Below are 21,498 nucleotides of genomic sequence, written 5' to 3'. Positions count from 1 at the left end.
AAATTATTCCATTATTGTAGCAGATTAATATGTTACGGATCGAACAGGTATATGTGTCGATTGAGGGAGGGATCCAGAGACATCTTGATTATGGAATTATCTTATGCTAATAAAAAGTTATTATTTTCAAGAAAATACTTCGGATGTGTATATAATACATTTTTAGAAATAAAAATAAGATAATAAAAAATCTTTATAATTTCTATCATATAATTTCCGTAATTTATAACAATATATAAAAGATACATTTTTTTGTACAGATTTTCTAAACTTATTTTACCCTTGGTGGTTTTATGATTAATCTCCTTATGCAAGCATTGACATGTTTCTCAATCATCTCTTTCTTTTCTTTCCTTTGATCCAAAATGATTTTTAAGAATTTTTTTAGTTATAGTAACAATTAAAGACATTTATTGTTTCTATATGGTAAAAGATAAAAAAATTTCAATAAAAAATATTAAATAACAAACAATAGAATTTAAAGATAAAAAATAATGAGTCATATATTGATTAATAGATATCATATTTTATAAACTAAAAGTTATTGATACATGGCACATAACATTAAACCAACAAAAAGAATATGTCCGTCTTCCAAATCATAATTGGTGAATCAATATACTTATTTCCTTTCGTGTAAATTTACATGCACCGTGTTAGTTTGATCATCATCCATATATCAATCTGAGTTCACTTTTAAAATATAAGTTGTGGAAATGTTGCTTGAGAGCTCCAAGACATAGTAGTATGATCTTAAATATTTTAAAAATTCATTTACCAAAATTGTTTTTTGTTATCAACAATAAAGAATTGATTAAATATAAAAATGTTTTAGGGTGCTTCAAATCTTTTACAACTATAAGAAAATTTGAAATTATGAACAAAAAAGACTGTTTAACATATTTCACACATAAATTAGGAAAAATATACGTTTGTCAGTTTAGTCTTACTTGTGGTCCTTTTTCCAGACAAAAGAAATTTGTCATGTTTTCCTTCATATAATGTCTTGTTATCCTACCTCTTTTTATTAGTTTAATCCATTTGGATTCGGTCTTTACACTTTTAATCACTATTGAGATTTCTCTTTGCACCTGTATCACCCTATTCAGTGCTCCATGCATTTGATACTGAAAGTTTTCTTAATTACATGGTTATAGGCCTATGTCTCGAACTCCCACTTACTGTTTAAACCAGCTTGGTGAGATTTATAAGATTCTTCGGTTCCTTTTGCTTTTATGTGTACTATATTTATACATGCGTATATTAGTTATCAACGAAAATCCTTCTAATGCATCACTCTCAGTGATTCCTACCCCATGTTTTTGTGCTGTTTCTCAGCATTATTTACATTTGTAATTGTTCCACTTGAATTTATGTACATAAAAGCACATTCAGTACTTCACCAGTTATTTTCCGTTTTTCCACTCCTAACAATCCATTCCACCTAAAACTCAATTTACACTATAAAAAAATTTCCTATTTGTGAATGGACAAAACTGACCAATGATAGTAAAAGTTGGTTACTAATTCAAATTTATACCCACGATTATCCATAAATTTTATTGATGAATTAAAAAATTCGTCAATAATTAACTATCTAAATTTTGTCAATAAATATCTATCAATAATTATAGGTGGTCTAAAATTCTTTAGTAAATATGTGTCGATAATTATTGACGAATGTAATAAATACTACAATGGAGTTTTCTTCTTCTTCTTTCTCTTTTTTTTCCTCTTTCCTCCTTTCCTCCTCATCTTTCTCCTCCTCCTTCTTTTACTCCCCTTTCTCATCATGTTTTTTCTCTTTTTCATGTTTCACCTTTATTTATCATTGTTGTTTGTCATTACTATTGCATCATCGTTGCACTTCCATTGTTGTTTCTCCTCGTTATCTTTCTCCTCCTCCTTATTTTTTTCTTCTCCTCTTCTTTTCACTTATTCCATTGAATTTATAAAAAAATCTTGTCAAACTTGACGAAAAATTTGTTTTTCTTTTTACTAATGGATTTATTGGCAAAATAAAATTGTTACTAAAAAGAATTAAAAGTTACTGATAGATTTTACCGACATATTTTAAGATATTATTTTTGATAAATTTTATAAGAACTGGTCAAAACCTGAAGTGAGAAATATGACATTCTTTTTATCAACGAAATTTATTGATGGATGAATTTGACGATAATAACAATTATAATTTAACAATGAAATTTATTGATAAAATTTACCAACATATATGTTACCAATAAAAAAATATTTGTCAATAATGTAAATTTCAATTGATCCAGAATATTATTAACAAATTTTACCTACGTATTCATTATCGATTAATATTTTCATTAATAATTAAAATTATAAAATTAATTAATAAAATTCACTACTAAATTTAATTTTACTTGTGAATTTATTTTCATTGATAAAATTACATAATAATTACAAAAGTTATTATAATGTTAAATTTATGTTTAGTTAGAAAAGCTTTACATATTCTACCTCCCCTCTCTATCTTCTCGCCTTTTAACATATGAATTTTACTCATCACCACAATTTTGCTTCTGGAAAATCACATTTTGATTGCTATATCGAGCATATATATGACATAGTCAAATGGTTAACTATAGGAAGAATAGATGAAATTTTACGAATATATTAAAAGTATTTTATGACTACATTGGTAACTGTCACGAGAAGTGAATTTTTTCAAGGGGCAAGAAAAATCATTTATTGTTATACTAATCAGAAATCACTATTAAAAAAGTCAATTTTTTTGTCAACAAAGCTTAGAGAAATTAACATAATTTAACCAAAATAGATTCGAAATAATAAAGTCTGTAACAGCTTGAAGATCTTAATATAGTTCATACCATATTTTCTCTCATACTTCTGATATCAAATAATTCTGGAAATTAAAATGTCAGACAAATCTTCGGCTACATTTGATAAAGATAAAAACAGTACAAACTAATAATAAGAATTTTCCAATACTTCTTTAATAGAAACGATATATTTTTACATTTGATACATAATATAAAAATAAAATAATTATAAAATAATGAAATTTTGTATATTTTTAAGAAAGAAAATAAAAAATAAAGGAAAATAATATTAAATAAATGTAAAATGTGTGTGAAAGTATTATTTATTTGTCTAGTGAGAGAGCATCATGGAAGCCACCTTTAAGCAGAAAAGAATTTCACATCCCATCAATGCTGAAATGCAATGAGCAGTGTCAAGCATGAAAAGACCGGTTAAAGAAGAACAAAGAAATAACACCGTCGTGGTCGTCGTCGTCACCACCACCTACTACCTCAACACCTTCTACAATTTCTTCGTAAGTGCCTACTTACCATTTTCTATCAAACATGCTTTTCAAAAGTCTGCAAGACCTAAACTTTCAAAGACCTACGCAACTTCACTAGTACCATACTTCTCCTATCTCAAAATAACAACAATTTTTTTCTTTTTAAATTATTCATATTCTAAGTTTTCACCGAACCTCACTTTTTTCTCCATCTGTTTTCAAATTAAATACTCTTACTATGTGTCAATATAAGTAATATAATTATTAAAAATATTAAAACGACTTTAGCAAAATCATTTTAAAAACTGGCATTTATTGTGTTTTTAATTTTAATATTCTGAAGAAAAAAAAAATTAAATTTACAATTAGGACAAATAATATTACATTGATCCGTTAATCATTAAGATGGTTTAAACCATATTCAAATTAAATAGTTAGGTGAAAATTACACACCTAAGAAAATACCATTTTTTTAATGATTATCAGTTTTAATAAAATAATATTTAAGTTTGTTTTTATAAAAATTCTATGAATAATGATAAGTTAATTATATTGACACATCAAAGTTTAATAATCGTATATCATTACATGAAATAATTTATTAAAAAATAAAACAAATATATATGAATTAAACTAAACTCGTGGTCAAATAAAACAAACTTCCCTCAAGAAAACTAAAAAAAAAAACTAAACCTCTAGAATAATAACTGGAAGAAGAGAATGAAATCACTCAAAGTCTAGTATTTACCAATATCAATATTTCCAAGTTTATCAAACAATAATTTCAATAATTTCTTTCAAGAAAAATGTTTCTTGTTTTAAATTTTATGGCATTAGAAGTCATGCATTCCTCTAACATAAAATAATATTTATATATGTTATTTCCATTATATTGATGAATCAATTATTTTCTAATGATGAATATGCAAAAAAAGTACAGTCATATAATGAAATTATTTTCAACAAACCATGTAAATATATTGTTGTTAATCCATATCAAAACTAATGAGAACGTGGTCCATCTCCCATGGACCCTATTTTCATTGAAAAACACAGATTCACTGTGCTAATACATCTACTGTCCGGGAGGTGATAGTTCATGCTCGGAGTGATATGCAAAAGGAGCTAAGTCTAGTAATCAGTTCAAAAACATTTAATCAATCTATTTTCATATAAAAAATAATTTTTTTATCTCGTTTTCATATAATATTAGACTTTGGATGAAAAAAAAAAATAGACAAACCAATAGATGGAACCAAATTATAAAATTTAATCCATTTTCAATCGACAGTGCAACCTAACCTGACACGGTTTTAACGAGCCAATATAAAACCGGACTTAAACGGTCCGATTGTCCGTTTTGCCACTCCTAGTGGGATCCCTATCATCATCTTTTCTTTCACCATCTCCAAATCAACAACATGGGTTACGCATATACATACATATATAGTTGTGTCATATCTCATCAAACCCTACATATTTTCACAATACATCCACAACAGACAATGTTGTTCTATACATATATATATATATATATATATATATATATATATATATATATATATATATATATATATATTCTCACCACCATTGAAGGTTGTGCTTGTTTTGGTAATCATGTTCTTGGGAACTTGGATGACCTATAATTGACATCCAGAATATATAATCACATCTGATATTTACTATTCTTTTTGCTTTTCACATGGTCGCAATTAGATAATGGAAAATGATACTTGAACAACCATTTTTGACAACATTTAGACACGCGCACACGTGTCAAAATCTGAGTGGTCCATTTTCATTTAATTTTTCCAACTAGACCACTCAGATTTTGACACGTGTGCGCGTGTCTAAATGTTGTCAAAAATGGTTGTTCAAGAAACATTTTCCTTAGATAATGCCTCCACACCCCACAATCGATCGACAACATCCACCCAAACAGTGATCATCATGATCTTTGAATTGCATCTGTTTATCATCATTAAGTTGCTGTTCATCCAAACCTTTTTCCATGTTAAATCCTGCTGAATGTGCGTTCAAAAATGCAGAATAATTGCTTATAAAAATACTTCTAAGCAGTTCTTTCATTGCCCAGGTGGCATCATACCATAAACCAACATCACAAGCTTAGTCTACGTATTTATATCCAGATAATAGTGTAGAATCACAAATGTTATTAATGGAGAGGTTATGAGGATGAACATTGGTTTTTCTTCTTTTTTACTTTCTTTTTTGTAGATAGGTAGAGACAACCCAATTTCCTTTATTAGTCAAATTTATTATTGCTGGTATAAAAAACAAGGATAAAAACTTTGAAATGTTTTGACTTGAATACATATATGTGTGTACATTATTATAAATCTTTTGGTATACAAAAATATAGGACACGAAGCCAAATTCTTGCTCAAAACTAAACAACCATTTGGACAAATCTAAACAAAATAAAATAAAATAAAATGGTTGATACTTATTACGGACAAAGAAAACTAAAATGAATGACACTAAACCACTTAAAATCCAATTTATTATCAATTTCAAGATTGTCAAAACATTAACATAGCCATCAAATTTCTCATTAATTTAACTTCTCATTAATTGTGCGAGGTTTAAAGTCAATATCATTATAACTTTTTAAGTATTTCATTTCTCTTTTCTAAGAATCTAACATACACATTAAAGAGAGAGAAAACTTGATAAACTAAGATATAATCACCTTTTAACCACAAATATCTATAGCTACATGTCCAGATCTCAACAACTATATAATAACAATCAATAAGCTCAACATAAAAGAATTTCTTAATATCAAGACAAGACAAGAAGAGAAGCCAATGTGATCACTTTGACCTCTAAAAATTTACCATAAGAAGTATGACTCAAACACTTACTAGTAGCCCCATCAATATTAGTCCACCCAACTTTAGACGTCTTACATATCACATAGTGACATAATTTCTTTCTAAGGTCTTGCATCGATATAAACAAAACTTCAAAATAGTAAAGGTCTTGCCTTAGGAAGTTTTTCTCCTCGTTTCATATATGAAGAGGTTAAAGCTTGCACTGATCTATATTTTGTATAACAACTAAGAAATGAGAATATGTATGAGTTAACAACTTTAGTATGTTTTTTATTGGTAAAGAGACATGAGAACGAAAGACTAGCAAATCAATCAATGGATAAATTCTTTTAATCAATTTAATATGTCAGTTTACATTATTATATAGCCTTTCTTTTTCTCTGAGATGAGTATAGATTTGTGAATGCACGAAAACACTTTGGAAAATTGAAAATCTTATTCTCTCAGAGAAATTCGGTGTTGTTGTGTTTGTGAATCACTTTGTAAGGTATTGGAGTTATGATTGTCTCTTTGTTGGTGAGTTGAAGAAGGCTCTTGATTGGCTAGGCAGAGTCAATCTTGAAGTTTGATCTTTCTTGTGACTTCGTTGTGTTTGTATGGTGTTCCTAGTATGAGTTCATACCTGTAAGGGAGGTTCTTGTTATGTTATGGTTGTTTCTTGTGTGACTCAAGAAACTTATGTTGGTTGTATTCTCTTTCAAGTATTCAATTGTAAGAATATTGTAATATCTTGAATCAGTGAAAAGTCAAAGTAAAGTTGTTTTGACTAACAGAATGTAACTCCATTGGAGGAATATGAAATTTGTGTGCATTGATTTTATCTTTTTGTAGCTTACTATTTTAAATTGATTTTATTAAGAAAACTAACTTGTATCTTTTGTAGTATATTTGATACAATTGTATAATCAATTAGAAAATTTATGTAAATATCAAATCAATCAAATTTGACATATAATTATTGTGTAAATATATATTGAGGTTTATTGTCAAAATTTTAATATATAAAACAAAAATTTGAACAAATTGACCCGTATTTACAAAACATGTTGAAAATCTTTATCGTACCATCAAAGGACGACGAGCTAATAAGTTAACAAATTAGTCCGTCAACTTTTTTCTTATTAACTTTTTAATTTAATATTTTAATTTTTTTATATACCTATATTAAAAACACATTGCAAATAAATATTTTAAAAAATTTTAATTGATTGATTAATATCTATAGTAAAATAAATTAAAACAATTATAACTTATAAATTTTTTATTATATATAAACAACCTCATAGTACAAGTGGGCCAAGTACCTAAGGCCATGGAACTAAGTCCAAAAGAGACTAAAAAAGTGAAGCTGCATGAGTGATTACGCTTAGTCGCCAACTCGAATTTTCTTTCAATTCTTAGATTCCTTTTCCTGTTCTGAACCTTTGCACCTTTTCTCTTTTCCAATAAGAAGAAACTTTTAAGATGGGCATAGTTAGTAAAAGAACAATACTATATAAGTGCGTTGTTGTCTAGTAAAGGGGCATTAATGGAATTGAGTATTTTCTTTCTTGCAAATTCTTTTTCTCGTTCCAAAACCCTAGAGATTGATCCTTGCCCGAAAGGGATCATAACTATAACATTGGTGCTTTCATTTTCCATCTAATACTTGTTAAATCAGATTTATAGCCTAAAATTTTGATATTCAATGTGACAAAGATGTCAATTGTTAGCTGCATTGTATTCAAAAATACTTTTATTGAAAAGGAGACAATAGAGTTACGAAAGATGACAAAAGTGGTGCCAACAATGAAAGATAATATGCTCCCGATTAGGGACTTTGGTGGTACAATATCGTAACTTGGAAATCCTTTACCATTTCATTTCTTTGGTTTTAAACTTGAATTTGTTGACAATTCATTTGTTTGATTCTTATTACAAACATTAAAACATCATACTTTAATGTCATATGATCGAGAATTTATTAGGTGTTCTTTAGACTACCATTTGTTCATGATTCAAATAAATCTTTATGAAACACGTAATTAAACATTATTAATTATTTTATCCTAATTTAAAATCTAATATTTCTCCAAATAACCCTGCCCTGTCGCCCTCAAATAAATGTACATATATTAAAAAAAAAATATTAGATAGTCTTAAGTCATTATAGTTTTCATTAATCTTTATATAATACATATTAAATGTTAATAATTCTTTTTACAAGTTTGGCACCTAAATTCAATTCAAACAATTTAAATTGAGTATTTTGAATGGTCGATGAAATTCAACCTAAAATATTATAGTTTAATTAGTAAAATGAATTTGCATAAATGAAAGATTATGATTAAGTAGGAAATATAATATCATAAAACTTACCAAATGATATGCTCTCTCTTTTTCTGCTTCTTTTGTTTGCTTAAGTAATTCTTTTATTTTGTTCCATTTATGGCTATTACGAATAATTGCATTGATGGCAGTGGTTGTCGGGTGACAGTACTCTTTTTGTATTGAATAGTTTTTGTCCAGTTAACCCAATCACAGTTCTTATGGGCATTACAATATCAGGGTAAACTAATTTTTGAAATAAACCACAAATCGAAAACATTAGGAGATTGGTACATTTTTTTTCTTTTTACTTTTAAGTTTCGACTAAGTTTAGGTCTTCACATCTTCATTTCCCTGCATATCTTCTTAAGAAATAAGGAAACGTTAAAAAATTATTGGCAGCAACCATAATAAAAGAAAATGCTTTTGTTTACCACGAAAGTAAGACATATGCTTCTTTGAGCTTGCGAGAAAATATTTCTATTTAGCATATATTGTGGCCTCGAGTTATGTTCAATAATTTCTTTTAATCCTAAACACATTGGGCAGAAGGCACGAGATTCATTCTCAATCATACCAAAATAATAATAACAGGATATTTATTCATTCCACGTGCCCTATAACCAAAGTATCGAAACTACGTAGTTGCACAAACAAATTATCTTTTCCATCAAATTTTATATTATTAGTGTATACTCCACAAAAGCCCTACGAATCTAATGCAATAATCACAGTTGTACCTCTTGGCTGATCTATTTTCGAAAGCAACAAGGCCAAATTAGCTTACAGCCTTATTTTCAATTCACAGAAAAATAAGATATTATATCTCCATATTTTATAAGCTAGTATAACCTTGACTATCTCATCATGCAGTGCTGGAAGATGGCTTCAATTTCTTAGGTGGGGGATTTCCTCCAGAGATAAGCACATAGAAATAAAAGCAGAGCATTGCAGAACTGCGAAAAAAAAAAATCTCGAAGCATAAATGAATCAGATCGAAATTGAGACAATCAAACACCCAAGAGGCTAAAAAAAAAATTATCAATCTCAAATACAAAGTATATAACTAAATAGGGTTAAATATGATTTTCATTTCAAATTATTCTAAATAAATGTATTTCGTACTTAAACTAAATTATATACTATTTTGACTATGCAAATAATGTAAAACATCCTCTTAACAAACGGCACGTGAAGTGTTTTTCTGTAACAAATGAAGTTCCACAATAAACTATAATATTATCTTCATCGTTTGCCGAAGAAGATAATTTACATGACTTTTATAAAATGAACGGATGAAATAAGTATATAAATTTCATTTAGGGACAGAACACCATTTTTGAAAATAGTTTGAAAACGAAAAAACATATTTAACCCAACTAAATAGGATAAAAAGTAATGGATTGAGATACCTTATAATAGCACTAAAACCAGTTGGAAATATTTTCTTTGCCTGCATCATCCAGCAAAGCAAATAAGTATAGCAATTAAATGAGACAACACAAGAACAGTTTTACAAAAATAGATGTACTACCAATGAGTAACTCTGGAAGTTCTTCCAGATAAGAATCCCTGACAATGCTGCAAGATACCGAAACAAGTCAAGAGAGTATATAACAATTATCCAAATAAGATCGGGCTGCAGCCTTTTTTAGCTTCTTTCTTTTTCTTCCAAGACCATCACTATATTACTACTGCTTAAATCACATACCTGCTTGTCCTAGAATAAATGGTAAGCTCGATTTTCCTTGCCTCCAGACCTTCAAGCTAAGGGTACTGAGGAACAGTAAAGCACCACCAAAGAGCACACCACTGCTCAGTGTTGCAGGACTCCGTGAAAAAAGGAACCCAACAATCCCTCCAGTTAAAACAAAACCACCTAAAACAAAAGATAAAGATGGGATATAACATCTTTAAGGGGAAGAAATGATTTCCTAATAGAGTAGGATATATGTTTTCTTTTAGTACCGAAATAATGTACCACACCTCTATATTTTTTATGCCACGGGTCACAAAGAAATCAACCACAAATAATATATCCAGTTCAGAATAGCGTTCCGTTTAAACTGCCAGGTAGGTGCAAAAAGTTTAATAAGTCATAATCTAGGTAATACTAAACTTCATAAAGCCTATATGGAGGTCAATTTTTGGACCTAAGGTTCAGATGAATAACAAGTATCGGTTGGTGAACAATAGAAGAGATGGAACAAGGGTCTAGATACAAATACAAGAGAAGAACGGACATCAAGAAGCAAGTTAGTTAGCAGGCGTAAGTTGAGCTGGCAATAGTTGGATTGACACTGTTGAGATATGACCAGTTAGTTAAAACTTGAAAGAAGCTGCCGGCATGTAGGGTTGATCGGAGACTTCTAATTTTGTGGCAGAGATACAATCTCTGAAGGGGCCTTAAGCTCTGGTTTTCTTCCCAAGCTCTTACGTAGTACAGTACTTCCAATTTTTCTTCCTAATCTTTGCTCGTCTCTCTCTTTTTGCTTTATCCTTGTGATTGGTATGCCAACATTGGAGAGCATCAACTGAAAAGAGAAAACGGTTTCATCATCTCTTTTACCTTGAGTTCATTCAGTGAAAAAAGGCATTTGCTTTCATTGTGGTGAGAAATTCCACCCTCTACTTACCTGTACTAATAAACAGTTTAAATTGATAATTCTAGAAGAAAATGACTGGCCTTGGTTGGAGAGAGGACAGGGAAAGTCAAACCTGTTCTACTGCTATCTCTTTAGGGTTGGCCAGGGAGATGTCCAGGACTTTGTGAGGTCCTGTGATGTCTGTGAAAAGAACAATTATGAGGCTACACGTGCTGGACTCATAGACTCGAGATTCCAGCAGACACAGATTTCTTGGGTTTACATAATATTAGAGGCTTATACAACCTATTTGCGTTGATTATAGGGGTTTAGTTACAATATAGCTCTTTTTTGGTTGCTTAAGCCTCCTGGTATGGACAAGACAGTCACTGAGTTATTCTAAAGATATGCAATAAGGCTAAACGGTATTAAAAAATTGGTGGTTAGAGACTGATTCCTTTTTCATTAGCTATTCTTAGAAAGAATTGTTTAAGTTGAGGGACATTAGTTAGACGAGCTCTCTCATCATCCTGATTCAGATGGTCAAACCAAGTCTTAAATAGGGATTTGGAAACCAACTTGAGCTGCTTTAGCTCATTGATGAAGTGAGCTTAGCAATGATGAGAAGCCAATAGTTAGTTGACATAGGCACTGTTCAGAGCTTCCCAGACAATCATTCTGAGTGATGTCCTAACATAAATCAATTCACTATATTCAAATATCTTTCACCTAGTGTACTACACTCTCTGAAACATGAACAGAAGGTATAATCGTTTTCTATCTCCTTTGAACGAGCTTTAATTTCAACTTACCTAGACCAGACCTAATAAACGGGATAATCTAACATCTTCCATCAAATTCAACCTAAGTAGTTAATCTTTGATAGCAGCATGGAACTGTGACCCCCGCAAAACACTATAGTTGGGATCTCAAATGGCAGGATGGCCTCTATTGCGAAGTTTGGAAAACAATATGTATATTTAAAAATAATATATCACACACATGAATATTGAAAAAAGGGAACAAAACTCTTCACGTTCACACATTATCGTACAAAAGGGGGACTTAACAGGGGAGACTCAAAAGTGTTACACTTCAGAAAAAAAGAGAGGAAGAAAGAAACATTACAAGGGGCATTTTTGTTAACCTTTACAATAGGAAAATGTAACTGATCAATTTATAAGGGAATTTAATTGAAATGGCTTAAAAAATAAAAAGGATTAAAAAATAAAAAGAAAATAGAATGGCAATCTCGCGGCAAAAAGCAGCTGCACCTGCTGCATAATAATAAGCACATGCTGCACCAGTGTTCTTGTCAAGCAAAGGTCAGAAATTGCTCCTGATTTTTGCCGTAGACACGGTGCTATCAACTACTGAAAAATTTTCAGGGAACAAAAATAAACAGTGTATGCCAGACTTAACTTGTCAACAACAATCCAGTCACTTTTTTCTCTTTTTGTTTAGATTGACAATTGAAGGGGATAAAAGAGCAATTAAACCAAACACCGTCACCCACACTAATAATGTATTTTGTTCAAAGTAGGGGAGGGGAGGGAATGATCACCTTATTTTGTTTGCAAGAGAGGGGGAGAGAAAATACTGTCAGACCCTAATAAACAGTAATGGTGGAGATGAGAAGTAAATAAATTGAGATAATTCATTCTACACAGTCCAAAAACTATAATTTAGCTTCCCTCTCCTCCAAACATCCCCCTCCCCAATATTGAAGGTAGGCAGAGAGGGATTTTAGCTCTCCCATTTCTTCTACTTTTCATTTCTGAATCAAATAGGATAAAATTAAAAAAAAAAAAACTAATAATCTCGACCCCTCCATTTCCCTCCAAACAAGCAGAGTATGGGAAATGCATCATATAACTTAACTAATGTGCAAATAATCTACACAAGGAAACACTTACCAAAGGGAATGCCTAAACAGAAGTCATGGATTTTTGCAGTCTTTTTCGGTTGATCAACACTTCCTTGTATTTCCTGTCCAACCCCTGTTTTTTCAGTATCATGGTCCTCTTTTGTTGAATACGAGTTCTGCTTTTCTTCAACATGTAGCTTTGACACATCAGCTGCATAACTCAGTGTATTTTTGGTATCAGTCCCAGCAGTATCTGTGTCATGCCTCTCCAGACTCATAACAACTGATAACTAAATGAGATATGCTTCCAGTTCAGTATCAATGTCAAATAATTGCTCTAGAAAACTATTTAACAAAAATATTATTTATGCAGTTATTCAAGCCTGTCCATATTGTCTAGCACTACGGTTGCAATATCAAAGTAAAGATATATGCATGCACATAGACTTAATATGACTTTCCCTAAATGTGGAGAAACGTGCCAATCTATCAAATCATCAACAAGGCCAACTTGAATACTTGATCATATTGACTCCCAGTACTCTGCTATATGCCTTTTAATTTGGGTATTCTCACTACAATTTCATAAACCAATACAAGCATATATATGTAGTAATGGGCGCCAAAATCTGAAAGATGTAGATTATGTGTGCATTGCAGCAACAAAGTCAATAGTAGAAGGGAAGCAAGGCATAGAAGGGCTGAGTGATACCCCAAAAGGAAACAAGTCACAAGAGGAACGTGAATGATAGATATGATGGAATGGGACACACAGAGTTATAACTGTCATACATCCATATTAAAAAATAATAAAAATCACATAATGTGAAAGAAACTCGTCACAAAATTTCCAAAATTTCCAAAATTTCCGGTGATTAAAAATATATTGCTTATGATAACAACATACTGCTTTCTTTTTTCTACCGAATCCCAAAATATAATGGATTTATGTTAATGCTTCTTCTCTTCTTCTAGTAATCTGATTTGTAAGTAATACAAATTAAAAAATTCCTGTGACTGAAACCAACAAAATCAGAAAACCAAATTTATGAACATAAAGCACCATATTCAACACGAAATCATGTTAGAAAAAGACTGGTTAAGCAGTAATCATTAAAACAACCACCGAGAAGCCGCAAACAAAACACGATAACATTTTTTTCCCTAAGAGAAACCAATTAGTTCAAACACGCATTAAAAGTTAGTCAATCCATAATAAGAACCTAAAATTGTGATTCTAAGACAACGTCACTCTGGACTCTAAGTCGTCGACGTTAGAGTTCCTTTAATTTTTTGCAACGACAGCTACTTCAAACTTCCCTTGGTAACGTGTGATTTAGCAAGCGGCGCTTTAGATCTACACAATACCTAGTACATTCGCGAGCCTGATGCATGCAATTTTTCTTACCACGAACCCTACCAAGTTACAGTGACGGTGGCAATAAACTATTTGGAAATGAGAAAGAGGAGAAAGACCTTGGAGCGAGGAGAAGGAAATAGAAGCGAGCGGCTGCGGAGGTGTATGCTACGGTGGACGGCGGAGAAGCATCCGAGCTGAGAAATCGTGGTAGCCGCGGCCATGTTTGCATTCATCACTGCCTTCGAGTTGGTTCGGTGCAGAACACAAACAAGATTTTATGGAAAAGAGAGTGAAAAACAGACCAGTCAACGATCCGCCACCTACCCATGAGCCTTTGGCTCTATAAATTTAGATACCAAAATAACTTTTTGGTTTACCGAAACATATTGGAAGTAAAATATTAATAAACAGTTATTAATAAACAATTAAATTTTAAAAAAGTCAAATAAAATTAAAACAGTTAAATTAAAAAAAATACTTAAAACGAATATTTAAGAGTAAAATTGAAAAAAGAAATATGTAGACCAAATAAGAATTACTCTTTATATAATACCTCTTATATAATAGTTTAAATGACAATACGTGACTATTTTTTTTTATGTTTTCGTATTTTAATATTGAGAAATTAAAAATAGAAAATTGAATGAAAAAAATTATAATTACATATTTTTAATTTTTTTTTAGCTTAAACACTTAGTTGGTATAAATAAACATAATAAAAGTGGCAAGTTTAATTATAATGTTTACGCCGTTTATTCAAATATAAAATTATAATTCTAATAAACAAGTCACTTGTTTTTAATTTTTTTTATACTCGTTTTAAGAATATTAGTCTAAAATTGAAAGTAACCAAATAATTGTCTTAGTTTATCACAGTAAAATTAGTTTCATCTCACTATTTTTTTTTCCTGTTGAAACACTATGTTACGTTGTAATGTAACATGTTCCAATTCTGACGAAAGGAAAAAACCAGAAATTCATATAAGTTTTATCTAAGAATTTTTTTATATATATATTTTGTTTATTATTTTATTTTTCTATATTTCTGTATAAAATTTCAGATGAAAATGTATTGGAAAAAGAAAATAGATGAAGTTTTAGTTGTTTTATTCTATATCTCTTAATTTTAGCTAACTTGAGCGCCAAAAACCCTTGCGTTGTTTTTTTCTTTCATAGCTAAGCTGGGATCGAAGAACATCATGAGCAACAGCTAGTTTCATGTTGTGCTGTCTCAGCGAGTGGCACCGCGCGCCTCCGTTGTCTCATCAAAATGTCTCTTTTGCCTCGTCTCCGTGTTTTCGCCACCCCTTTACTTTCATCTTCTCTCCTCTCCTCCTTCTCTCAGGTCCTCTCTCTCTATATACTTTCATTATCGTTGTTTTTATTTTCCTTTTCCGAAACCTCTCACTCACATATTTTGTTGCAACAACTTACACATGGACTGAACATAAACGTGTGCTTATTGAATATGATAGGGGCAAGTCTCGTCTATTAAAGTTTTTAGTTTTCTTGTAACTTACCATGTTCAATTAGAAGGGGAATTTGAAGTGTAGTTATGCTCTATGCAACGGATTTGTGGATTTGGTTTGATAGTTCCATCGAGCTGGGTGCTTCTAATGTTATTAATTCGTAGAATTGTTATCGGTTCAGTTTCTGATAGGATAAATTTTTGTATAAGCACTTAACTGGAGAAGAAAGTGAGAAAGAAAAATAAAATAAGTTTGAACTAAATTTATACATTAGTTAATATCTTTGATGAACTATAATTAGATTATACATGAACTAATTTATGGAAGTTCTGTCGTGTTTTAATTTATACATGAGCTTTTTAGCTTATGGGAGGAGTTTATTTCCTTGAAGTTTATCGAAACTTGTCCTTAGTGAGTTTTTTATTTGGGGTTCTTTCAAAATGTTTATGAGTTTTGGCATTTCATTTTCCTTTCTGTCTCTCTAGACTGTGTATATGTTCGTATGCTTTTTCTATCCCTCCCCCCCCCCCCCCCCCCCCCCCCCCCAAATGATCACTGTCTAAACCATTTTCATCTCCTTTCGTGACAAGTTATACCTTTTTTTTCCACCTAGAATGGAGGTAGACAAATGATGACAAGAATTGGCATCAATACCTGCTCGCTTTCTTCCACAGGTATTAGTTCCATGTTATCTCTAATGTCCCTGTGTGTGTTTATTTGGCATTAACTCTTGTTTGCTTTTTTCTGTGGGCATCTGTTTCTTTTTGAGTATGTATATATGTATGAATAGAAGTATGGTTTCATCTTTGAGAATAGAATTATCTTAAATGATGTGTTAATAATAAAATTTGAAGCATTTCAGCTGAAGCTTCAGATTTAGAATGTGATGTGACTCGTGATGATGTCAAAGCAGAAGAGAGAGCCAATGCACTTTGCATGGCTGTATCACAGCTTGCTAGTGAGTTTAGCAAGGAATCAATGTTGTCTCTGCAGAAATTTTTTGGTGTACGCCGTGCTCATGTGATATCTACAGGCTCCTTGAAGCTTGACCTAGCCCTGGGAATAGGAGGATTGCCAAAGGTAAAACAGGATTTGTGCAGTTCCTCTTTAAAGTTTTGACAATTGTTTGGTGGAAGAAAAATGTCTTTTACATCCATAAGATGCGATATGTATTATGTGCTCATAGTTTTCTGGTGGATGACCCAGTGAAATTTGTGTAGCAGTAGCACTGGAACATATATATACTTTTACTCTGATATTTAGATGGCCTCAAATGCCCTGAATTTACTAGTCAATTTTAACATGAAACCAGAGCCTGAAAAAATTTCTTTGCAATATTTAATTTAGCTCCTAAAAGTGTTGAATATTGATATTTAAGTATATATCGATATATTCAGATTTCAGACAAGGAATCTTGGGGTCATATTCCTCATCCTATTTCCCTTTCTCACTTAATAATGTTTCATTATTAATCTGCAAATGTAAAAGCTTAGAATGGTTTCTCTTTCTGTTGTTTAGTATTTATGATACACTTAGAGAGACTCCTTTTATATTATGTATCCTATACGGCGGTGTTTTCTACTGAAGTTAGAAAGTTTATGTTTATAGGAGCTTTGATTCTGCAAACGGAGCTGTAATGATTATTTTAGAGTAGCTCCTGAAAGGGTTTTATTTTCCCCTCTTTCGACTCAGCTTTCTGCTCTTGAGACAGCCGTTAAGATTCAGCATTTATACCTTTTTCAGCCAAAGGGAATTTTTCTTTAAGCCTGATAATGATAGTATAAGCATTATTCACTTTCAGAATTTCTTAGCTGCGTAAAGATTCAACATTTAGTTATTTACCTATATCAGCCTTTCTCTATTTTTGAAATATACTTTCTTTCTTATTCCTTTTAATTTGAAATATCTAGCTATCAATAGTATATTAGTATGGTTTTTGGTTGATCAACTCATTACAGATGGGCACTTTACTGGCTTGGCTGGAAATGACGATTCTTACTTCTAGTGTAAGATTCTTTTTCCATTATATTTTTGAATTTTGAACGTAATTGCATTTCACCATTTTAGGGTAGAATTGTGGAAATTTATGGACGGGAAGCAGCTGGGAAGACTACACTTGCTCTTCAAATTATTAAAGAAGCTCAAAAACTTGGAGGTACTTATCAGCATTTCAGCTTGTTAGACCTTCTTCGAGTATCTAATAAGTTCTCAATTAGTAATATAATATTATCGGAGAAAAACAGTCTGTTCATGGAGATTTTCTATTTGAGTTTCTTAGGAGTACTATTGATGTTGTTAATAGAGGTAGGAATTATGACCAGTTCTTGTCCATGGAGTAGTTGTGAACTTTTGGAACTTGCTATGGAAAATTATTTTATTTGTACTCTACTCCCTCCGATTTTTTATGTGTTGTGTTAAAGAATCTATATCGACTAGATATATGATCAAATTATGATATATATAAATAAATGCAAATTTCATCTTATACATCAGATTGTGACAATGAGTTAAAATTAAAGTTTACTTTATTAAGATGTTCATAGGAGGTTTCTTTTTCTTCTAAATCATGCCCGTATCCTAACTTAATTCTTAAATACTTTACACGCTTGTTATAAATGAGAGAATAGGAAATCAAAAGAAATTAATATAAATGAGAGTATTGATTGCAATTCTTAATACGCATTCCTAAGTGAACAGATTAAAAAAATGTAGGGGGATAAAATAATGATGCTTTAGAGGTCAAATATTCATCAAAGCATATATATATACACTTCCTATAAGGCTACATTAAGTTTCAAAGTCAGTAAATTCTTCAATCATGTATTTGCAACATTTATGTTTCCTTCAAGTGGAAAAATATGGAGGTTAATGGCTCTCTGTCACTGTACAGAAACTTCCTTATGGGCTCGCAAGTTGTAAACTGCCATCAATTATGTTTTTCTATAGTTGACATCATATCATTTCATGCACCCTTAAGTGAAGCATAGAAAAGAATAATCTTTTTTGAATTTCAAACTAAGCAAATAATTAAGAGGTAAACCATGCAAGAAAAATTTACAAAATATGAAACATGTATTGGGGGCAGCTGGAAGTCGTTACTTCATTTGGGAGTGGATTAGTTTCTTGGTGATGATCTAAGCTTTTATACTTAATTGAATTAGCTCAGCATAGCAATGGTGGAGTGTGAACATTCATGAAATGCACTAAGCTATATGTCTCTAGAACTGATTTTCTTTTACTTGTTTCAACTGAAATATTGACTCAAATTTGTATTATTTCTTGTCAATTGAAGCATGCAAGATGCTCAATTATACTCTTCACTTGTTCCCTATTTTTGTTGGATCGTTCTTTTTAACTTATTGTGTCCTGTCAATTTGATACCTTCCATTTATTCTGTTGGCAGGATATTGTGCATATCTTGATGTTGAAAATGCTCTGGACTTCTCACTTGTGGAATCAATAGGTGTAAATACTGAAAACCTTCTCGTATCACATCCTGATTGTGCTGAAAATTTGTTAAGCATGGTTGATACACTAACAAAAAGTGGAGCTGTAGATGTGATTGTGATTGATAGTGTAAGTTACTGTATTTTTGTCTATAATACCTATTACATTGCAAGAGGATTTGTTCCAGTAGGGTGGATTTAGATTGCTTTTAATCGTTACCGGTTCTCATTCTTACAACTCATGTTGAACTTGCCTTAAAGTCTACATTTTTGTTCTCTTTTCTCCTGTTTTTTCTCTATCTTTCCCCCTGGTAAAAACAAAGAAAAAGAATCTGCATTATTTTAGAAAAGAAGAATAAAATTCTCTTCAAATGTAAATTAGGCATTCTCATTGTTAGCTTAGCAAAACTACATTTTTGTGAAATTCGTTTGCACTAAATCTTTCATGAGTGTCTTGCTCCCAGTTACAGCAGTAACCAACCTTCATCCAATAATTTAGACTAGCTATGTGGATCCACCTATTCTTTTATATTTTCTTTCAATCATTTTGTTGAAATTGTAGGATTTAGGTAGAGAAGAAGGAAAAGAGGGAATAAGCCAATGAATAATCTACAGTTGATGTGATCTAAAATACAAAATGCCCTCAATCCCATTTATACTAAAACTATACTCCTAATTCTTCGAACATAATGAAACAAATGAAATACATGAAATATGAAAGTCACTAAAAGGGCGTCTGAGTACTGTAAAATATTCAGTTACAATAGTGTTATTATTTCATCTTTTGTTTTACTCAAATGCATATAAGACAATTTTGTCACTCCAGGTTGCTGCCCTCATCCCCAAATGCGAACTTGATCAATTAGGAGTTAGTCCTAAACGAGATTATCAATCACGAATGATGACTCAAGCACTGCGGAAAATTCACTATTCATTATCTCACTCTCAAACTCTCATTATTTTCATTAATCAGGTTGAAGCCTTATTCACTTGAACGTTTTTGCATCTTGTAGTTTGAAAAGTCAATTTGTAAGATATACCAAACCATCATATATATCATTCAGCATTATCTTCATTTACAGATTAGATTGAGTTCAAAATCCGTCAAGGAACATGGATCTGTGGAAGAAGTCACTTGTGGTGGAAATGCTTTGAGATTCTATGCAGCCGTTCGTTTGAGACTTACAAGAATAAGATTGATCAAAACTGAGGATAAGGTTAGTTCTTTAATACTGTTCAAACTATGACCAACTCGGTAGTTTGTGTTATTCTTTTGAGGAAGACTTCTCATTCCCACTCCTACCACCTTTAGCACGTGACTTTTGTATGTTTTTTCTTTTTAGTAACATGGAAAGTTGCCCAATTTATCACATTCTTTCCCAAAACCCTCTCTTGTCTTGTTTTCATTCTTCTATTTTGATATCTGGTGCTTCAGGTAGAGGGTGTTCTGATCTGTGCGCAAGTGGTGAAAAATAAACTAGCACCAGCAGCAACTAAAAGGGCTGAACTGGGTATCAAGTTTGGAAGAGGCTTTTGCCATGAGTCAGAGGTCTTAGAGTTGGCCTGTGAACATGGAATCATTGTGAAAGATGAGGGAAGCTACATTATTGAGGGGGGGATTTTTGATAGTAGAGAAGCAGCTGAATTGTTTTTGGCTCACAATGATGCCATTTGTGACAAGTTGGTTAAGGATATGAGAAGACTTTATTTTTAAAACCATTTGAACTTGCCCAGCATGGATTTCCTAGGGCAAAATCTCTTTCATTGGCATCAGGGCTAACTTTCTGTAATTGAGCATTGCCAATATTATATGAAGGCAATTAACATTGCCTTCTGTGTGATTCCAGTATCAACCATTGTGTAGATGAGCTGGGGGCATTTGAAGTAACCTGAATGCGACCCTCTCGGATCTAGCACATTGTAAAATTACACTACCAAATGAGAAATTTGATTGCTCTTTCAAACCATTTGACAACTTCCTTTGTGTATTTATAGGGAGAATTGGTTATATTCATTAGTCAAAGAAACATGCAAACTATGGAACTACATTGTAAATGAACTGTCTTCATTTCTTGTTCATCATCTTAAATTATCTACAGATTCCTCAATAGCACACTATTTTTCTCAAATCAGATGGCCTTATCAGAGTGATTCTAGTGAGAACACTTATTGATGAAAAAAAAAACTAATAACAATCATTATCATAAAACAGTTCGATATTTCTTCGACCAGTTGGTATGCGTTTACAAGAATTGTTCCAAAATTTGTAAAGAAATATTCACAATACATCAACTAATAGAATGGGAGA

The 21,498-nt window shown here is 31.4% G+C and overlaps 2 protein-coding genes across 4 annotated transcripts; one reads left to right on the top strand and one right to left on the bottom strand.

Moving 5' to 3' along the window:
* Positions 1–9,121: 9,121 nt before the first annotated feature.
* On the bottom strand, positions 9,122–14,616 carry LOC108323214 (protein FATTY ACID EXPORT 1, chloroplastic). Its single transcript, XM_017555589.2, has 6 exons — positions 14,392–14,616; positions 12,965–13,205; positions 10,175–10,342; positions 9,998–10,044; positions 9,876–9,916; positions 9,122–9,419 (listed from the first exon to the last, which is right to left on the bottom strand). Exons 1-6 carry the CDS (start codon positions 14,506–14,508, stop codon positions 9,329–9,331), a joined length of 705 nt encoding a protein of 234 aa, XP_017411078.1. The 5' UTR covers positions 14,509–14,616; the 3' UTR covers positions 9,122–9,328.
* A 775-nt stretch (positions 14,617–15,391) lies between these two features.
* Positions 15,392–21,272, top strand: LOC108318700 (DNA repair protein recA homolog 2, mitochondrial). Of its 3 annotated transcripts, none has more exons than XM_052873831.1 (8): positions 15,392–15,620; positions 16,358–16,418; positions 16,607–16,824; positions 17,812–17,899; positions 19,148–19,320; positions 20,017–20,163; positions 20,273–20,407; positions 20,626–21,272. In XM_052873831.1, exons 1-8 carry the CDS (start codon positions 15,546–15,548, stop codon positions 20,902–20,904), a joined length of 1,176 nt encoding a protein of 391 aa, XP_052729791.1. In that variant the 5' UTR covers positions 15,392–15,545; the 3' UTR covers positions 20,905–21,272. The 3 variants fall into 3 exon arrangements, with proteins under 3 accessions (XP_052729791.1, XP_052729792.1, XP_052729793.1); XM_052873832.1 differs by having other exon boundaries at positions 16,335–16,418; XM_052873833.1 differs by having other exon boundaries at positions 15,569–15,620; positions 16,599–16,824.
* Positions 21,273–21,498: the final 226 nt, after the last annotated feature.

This window comes from Vigna angularis, chromosome 2 (assembly GCF_016808095.1).
Source record: "Vigna angularis cultivar LongXiaoDou No.4 chromosome 2, ASM1680809v1, whole genome shotgun sequence".
Classification (NCBI taxonomy): domain Eukaryota; kingdom Viridiplantae; phylum Streptophyta; class Magnoliopsida; order Fabales; family Fabaceae; genus Vigna; species Vigna angularis.
The sequence above is the reverse complement of the archived record's forward strand: the minus strand, read 5'-3'. Positions and strand labels throughout refer to the sequence as shown.

Coding starts and splice junctions, on each gene's coding strand:
- LOC108323214 (XM_017555589.2), bottom strand. CDS start 14,508: ATGAATGCAAACATGGCCGCGGCTACCACGATTTCTCAGCTCGGATGC. Junction 10,343..12,964: donor CTGTTTAGGCATTCCCTTTG/GTAAGTGTTTCC, acceptor CTTTTGTTTTAG/GTGGTTTTGTTTTAACTGGA. Junction 9,420..9,875: donor GGTTTTAGTGCTATTATAAG/GTATCTCAATCC, acceptor TTTTTTTCGCAG/TTCTGCAATGCTCTGCTTTT.
- LOC108318700 (XM_052873831.1), top strand. CDS start 15,546: ATGTCTCTTTTGCCTCGTCTCCGTGTTTTCGCCACCCCTTTACTTTCA. Junction 17,900..19,147: donor AGAAGCTCAAAAACTTGGAG/GTACTTATCAGC, acceptor TTCTGTTGGCAG/GATATTGTGCATATCTTGAT. Junction 20,408..20,625: donor TGATCAAAACTGAGGATAAG/GTTAGTTCTTTA, acceptor CTGGTGCTTCAG/GTAGAGGGTGTTCTGATCTG.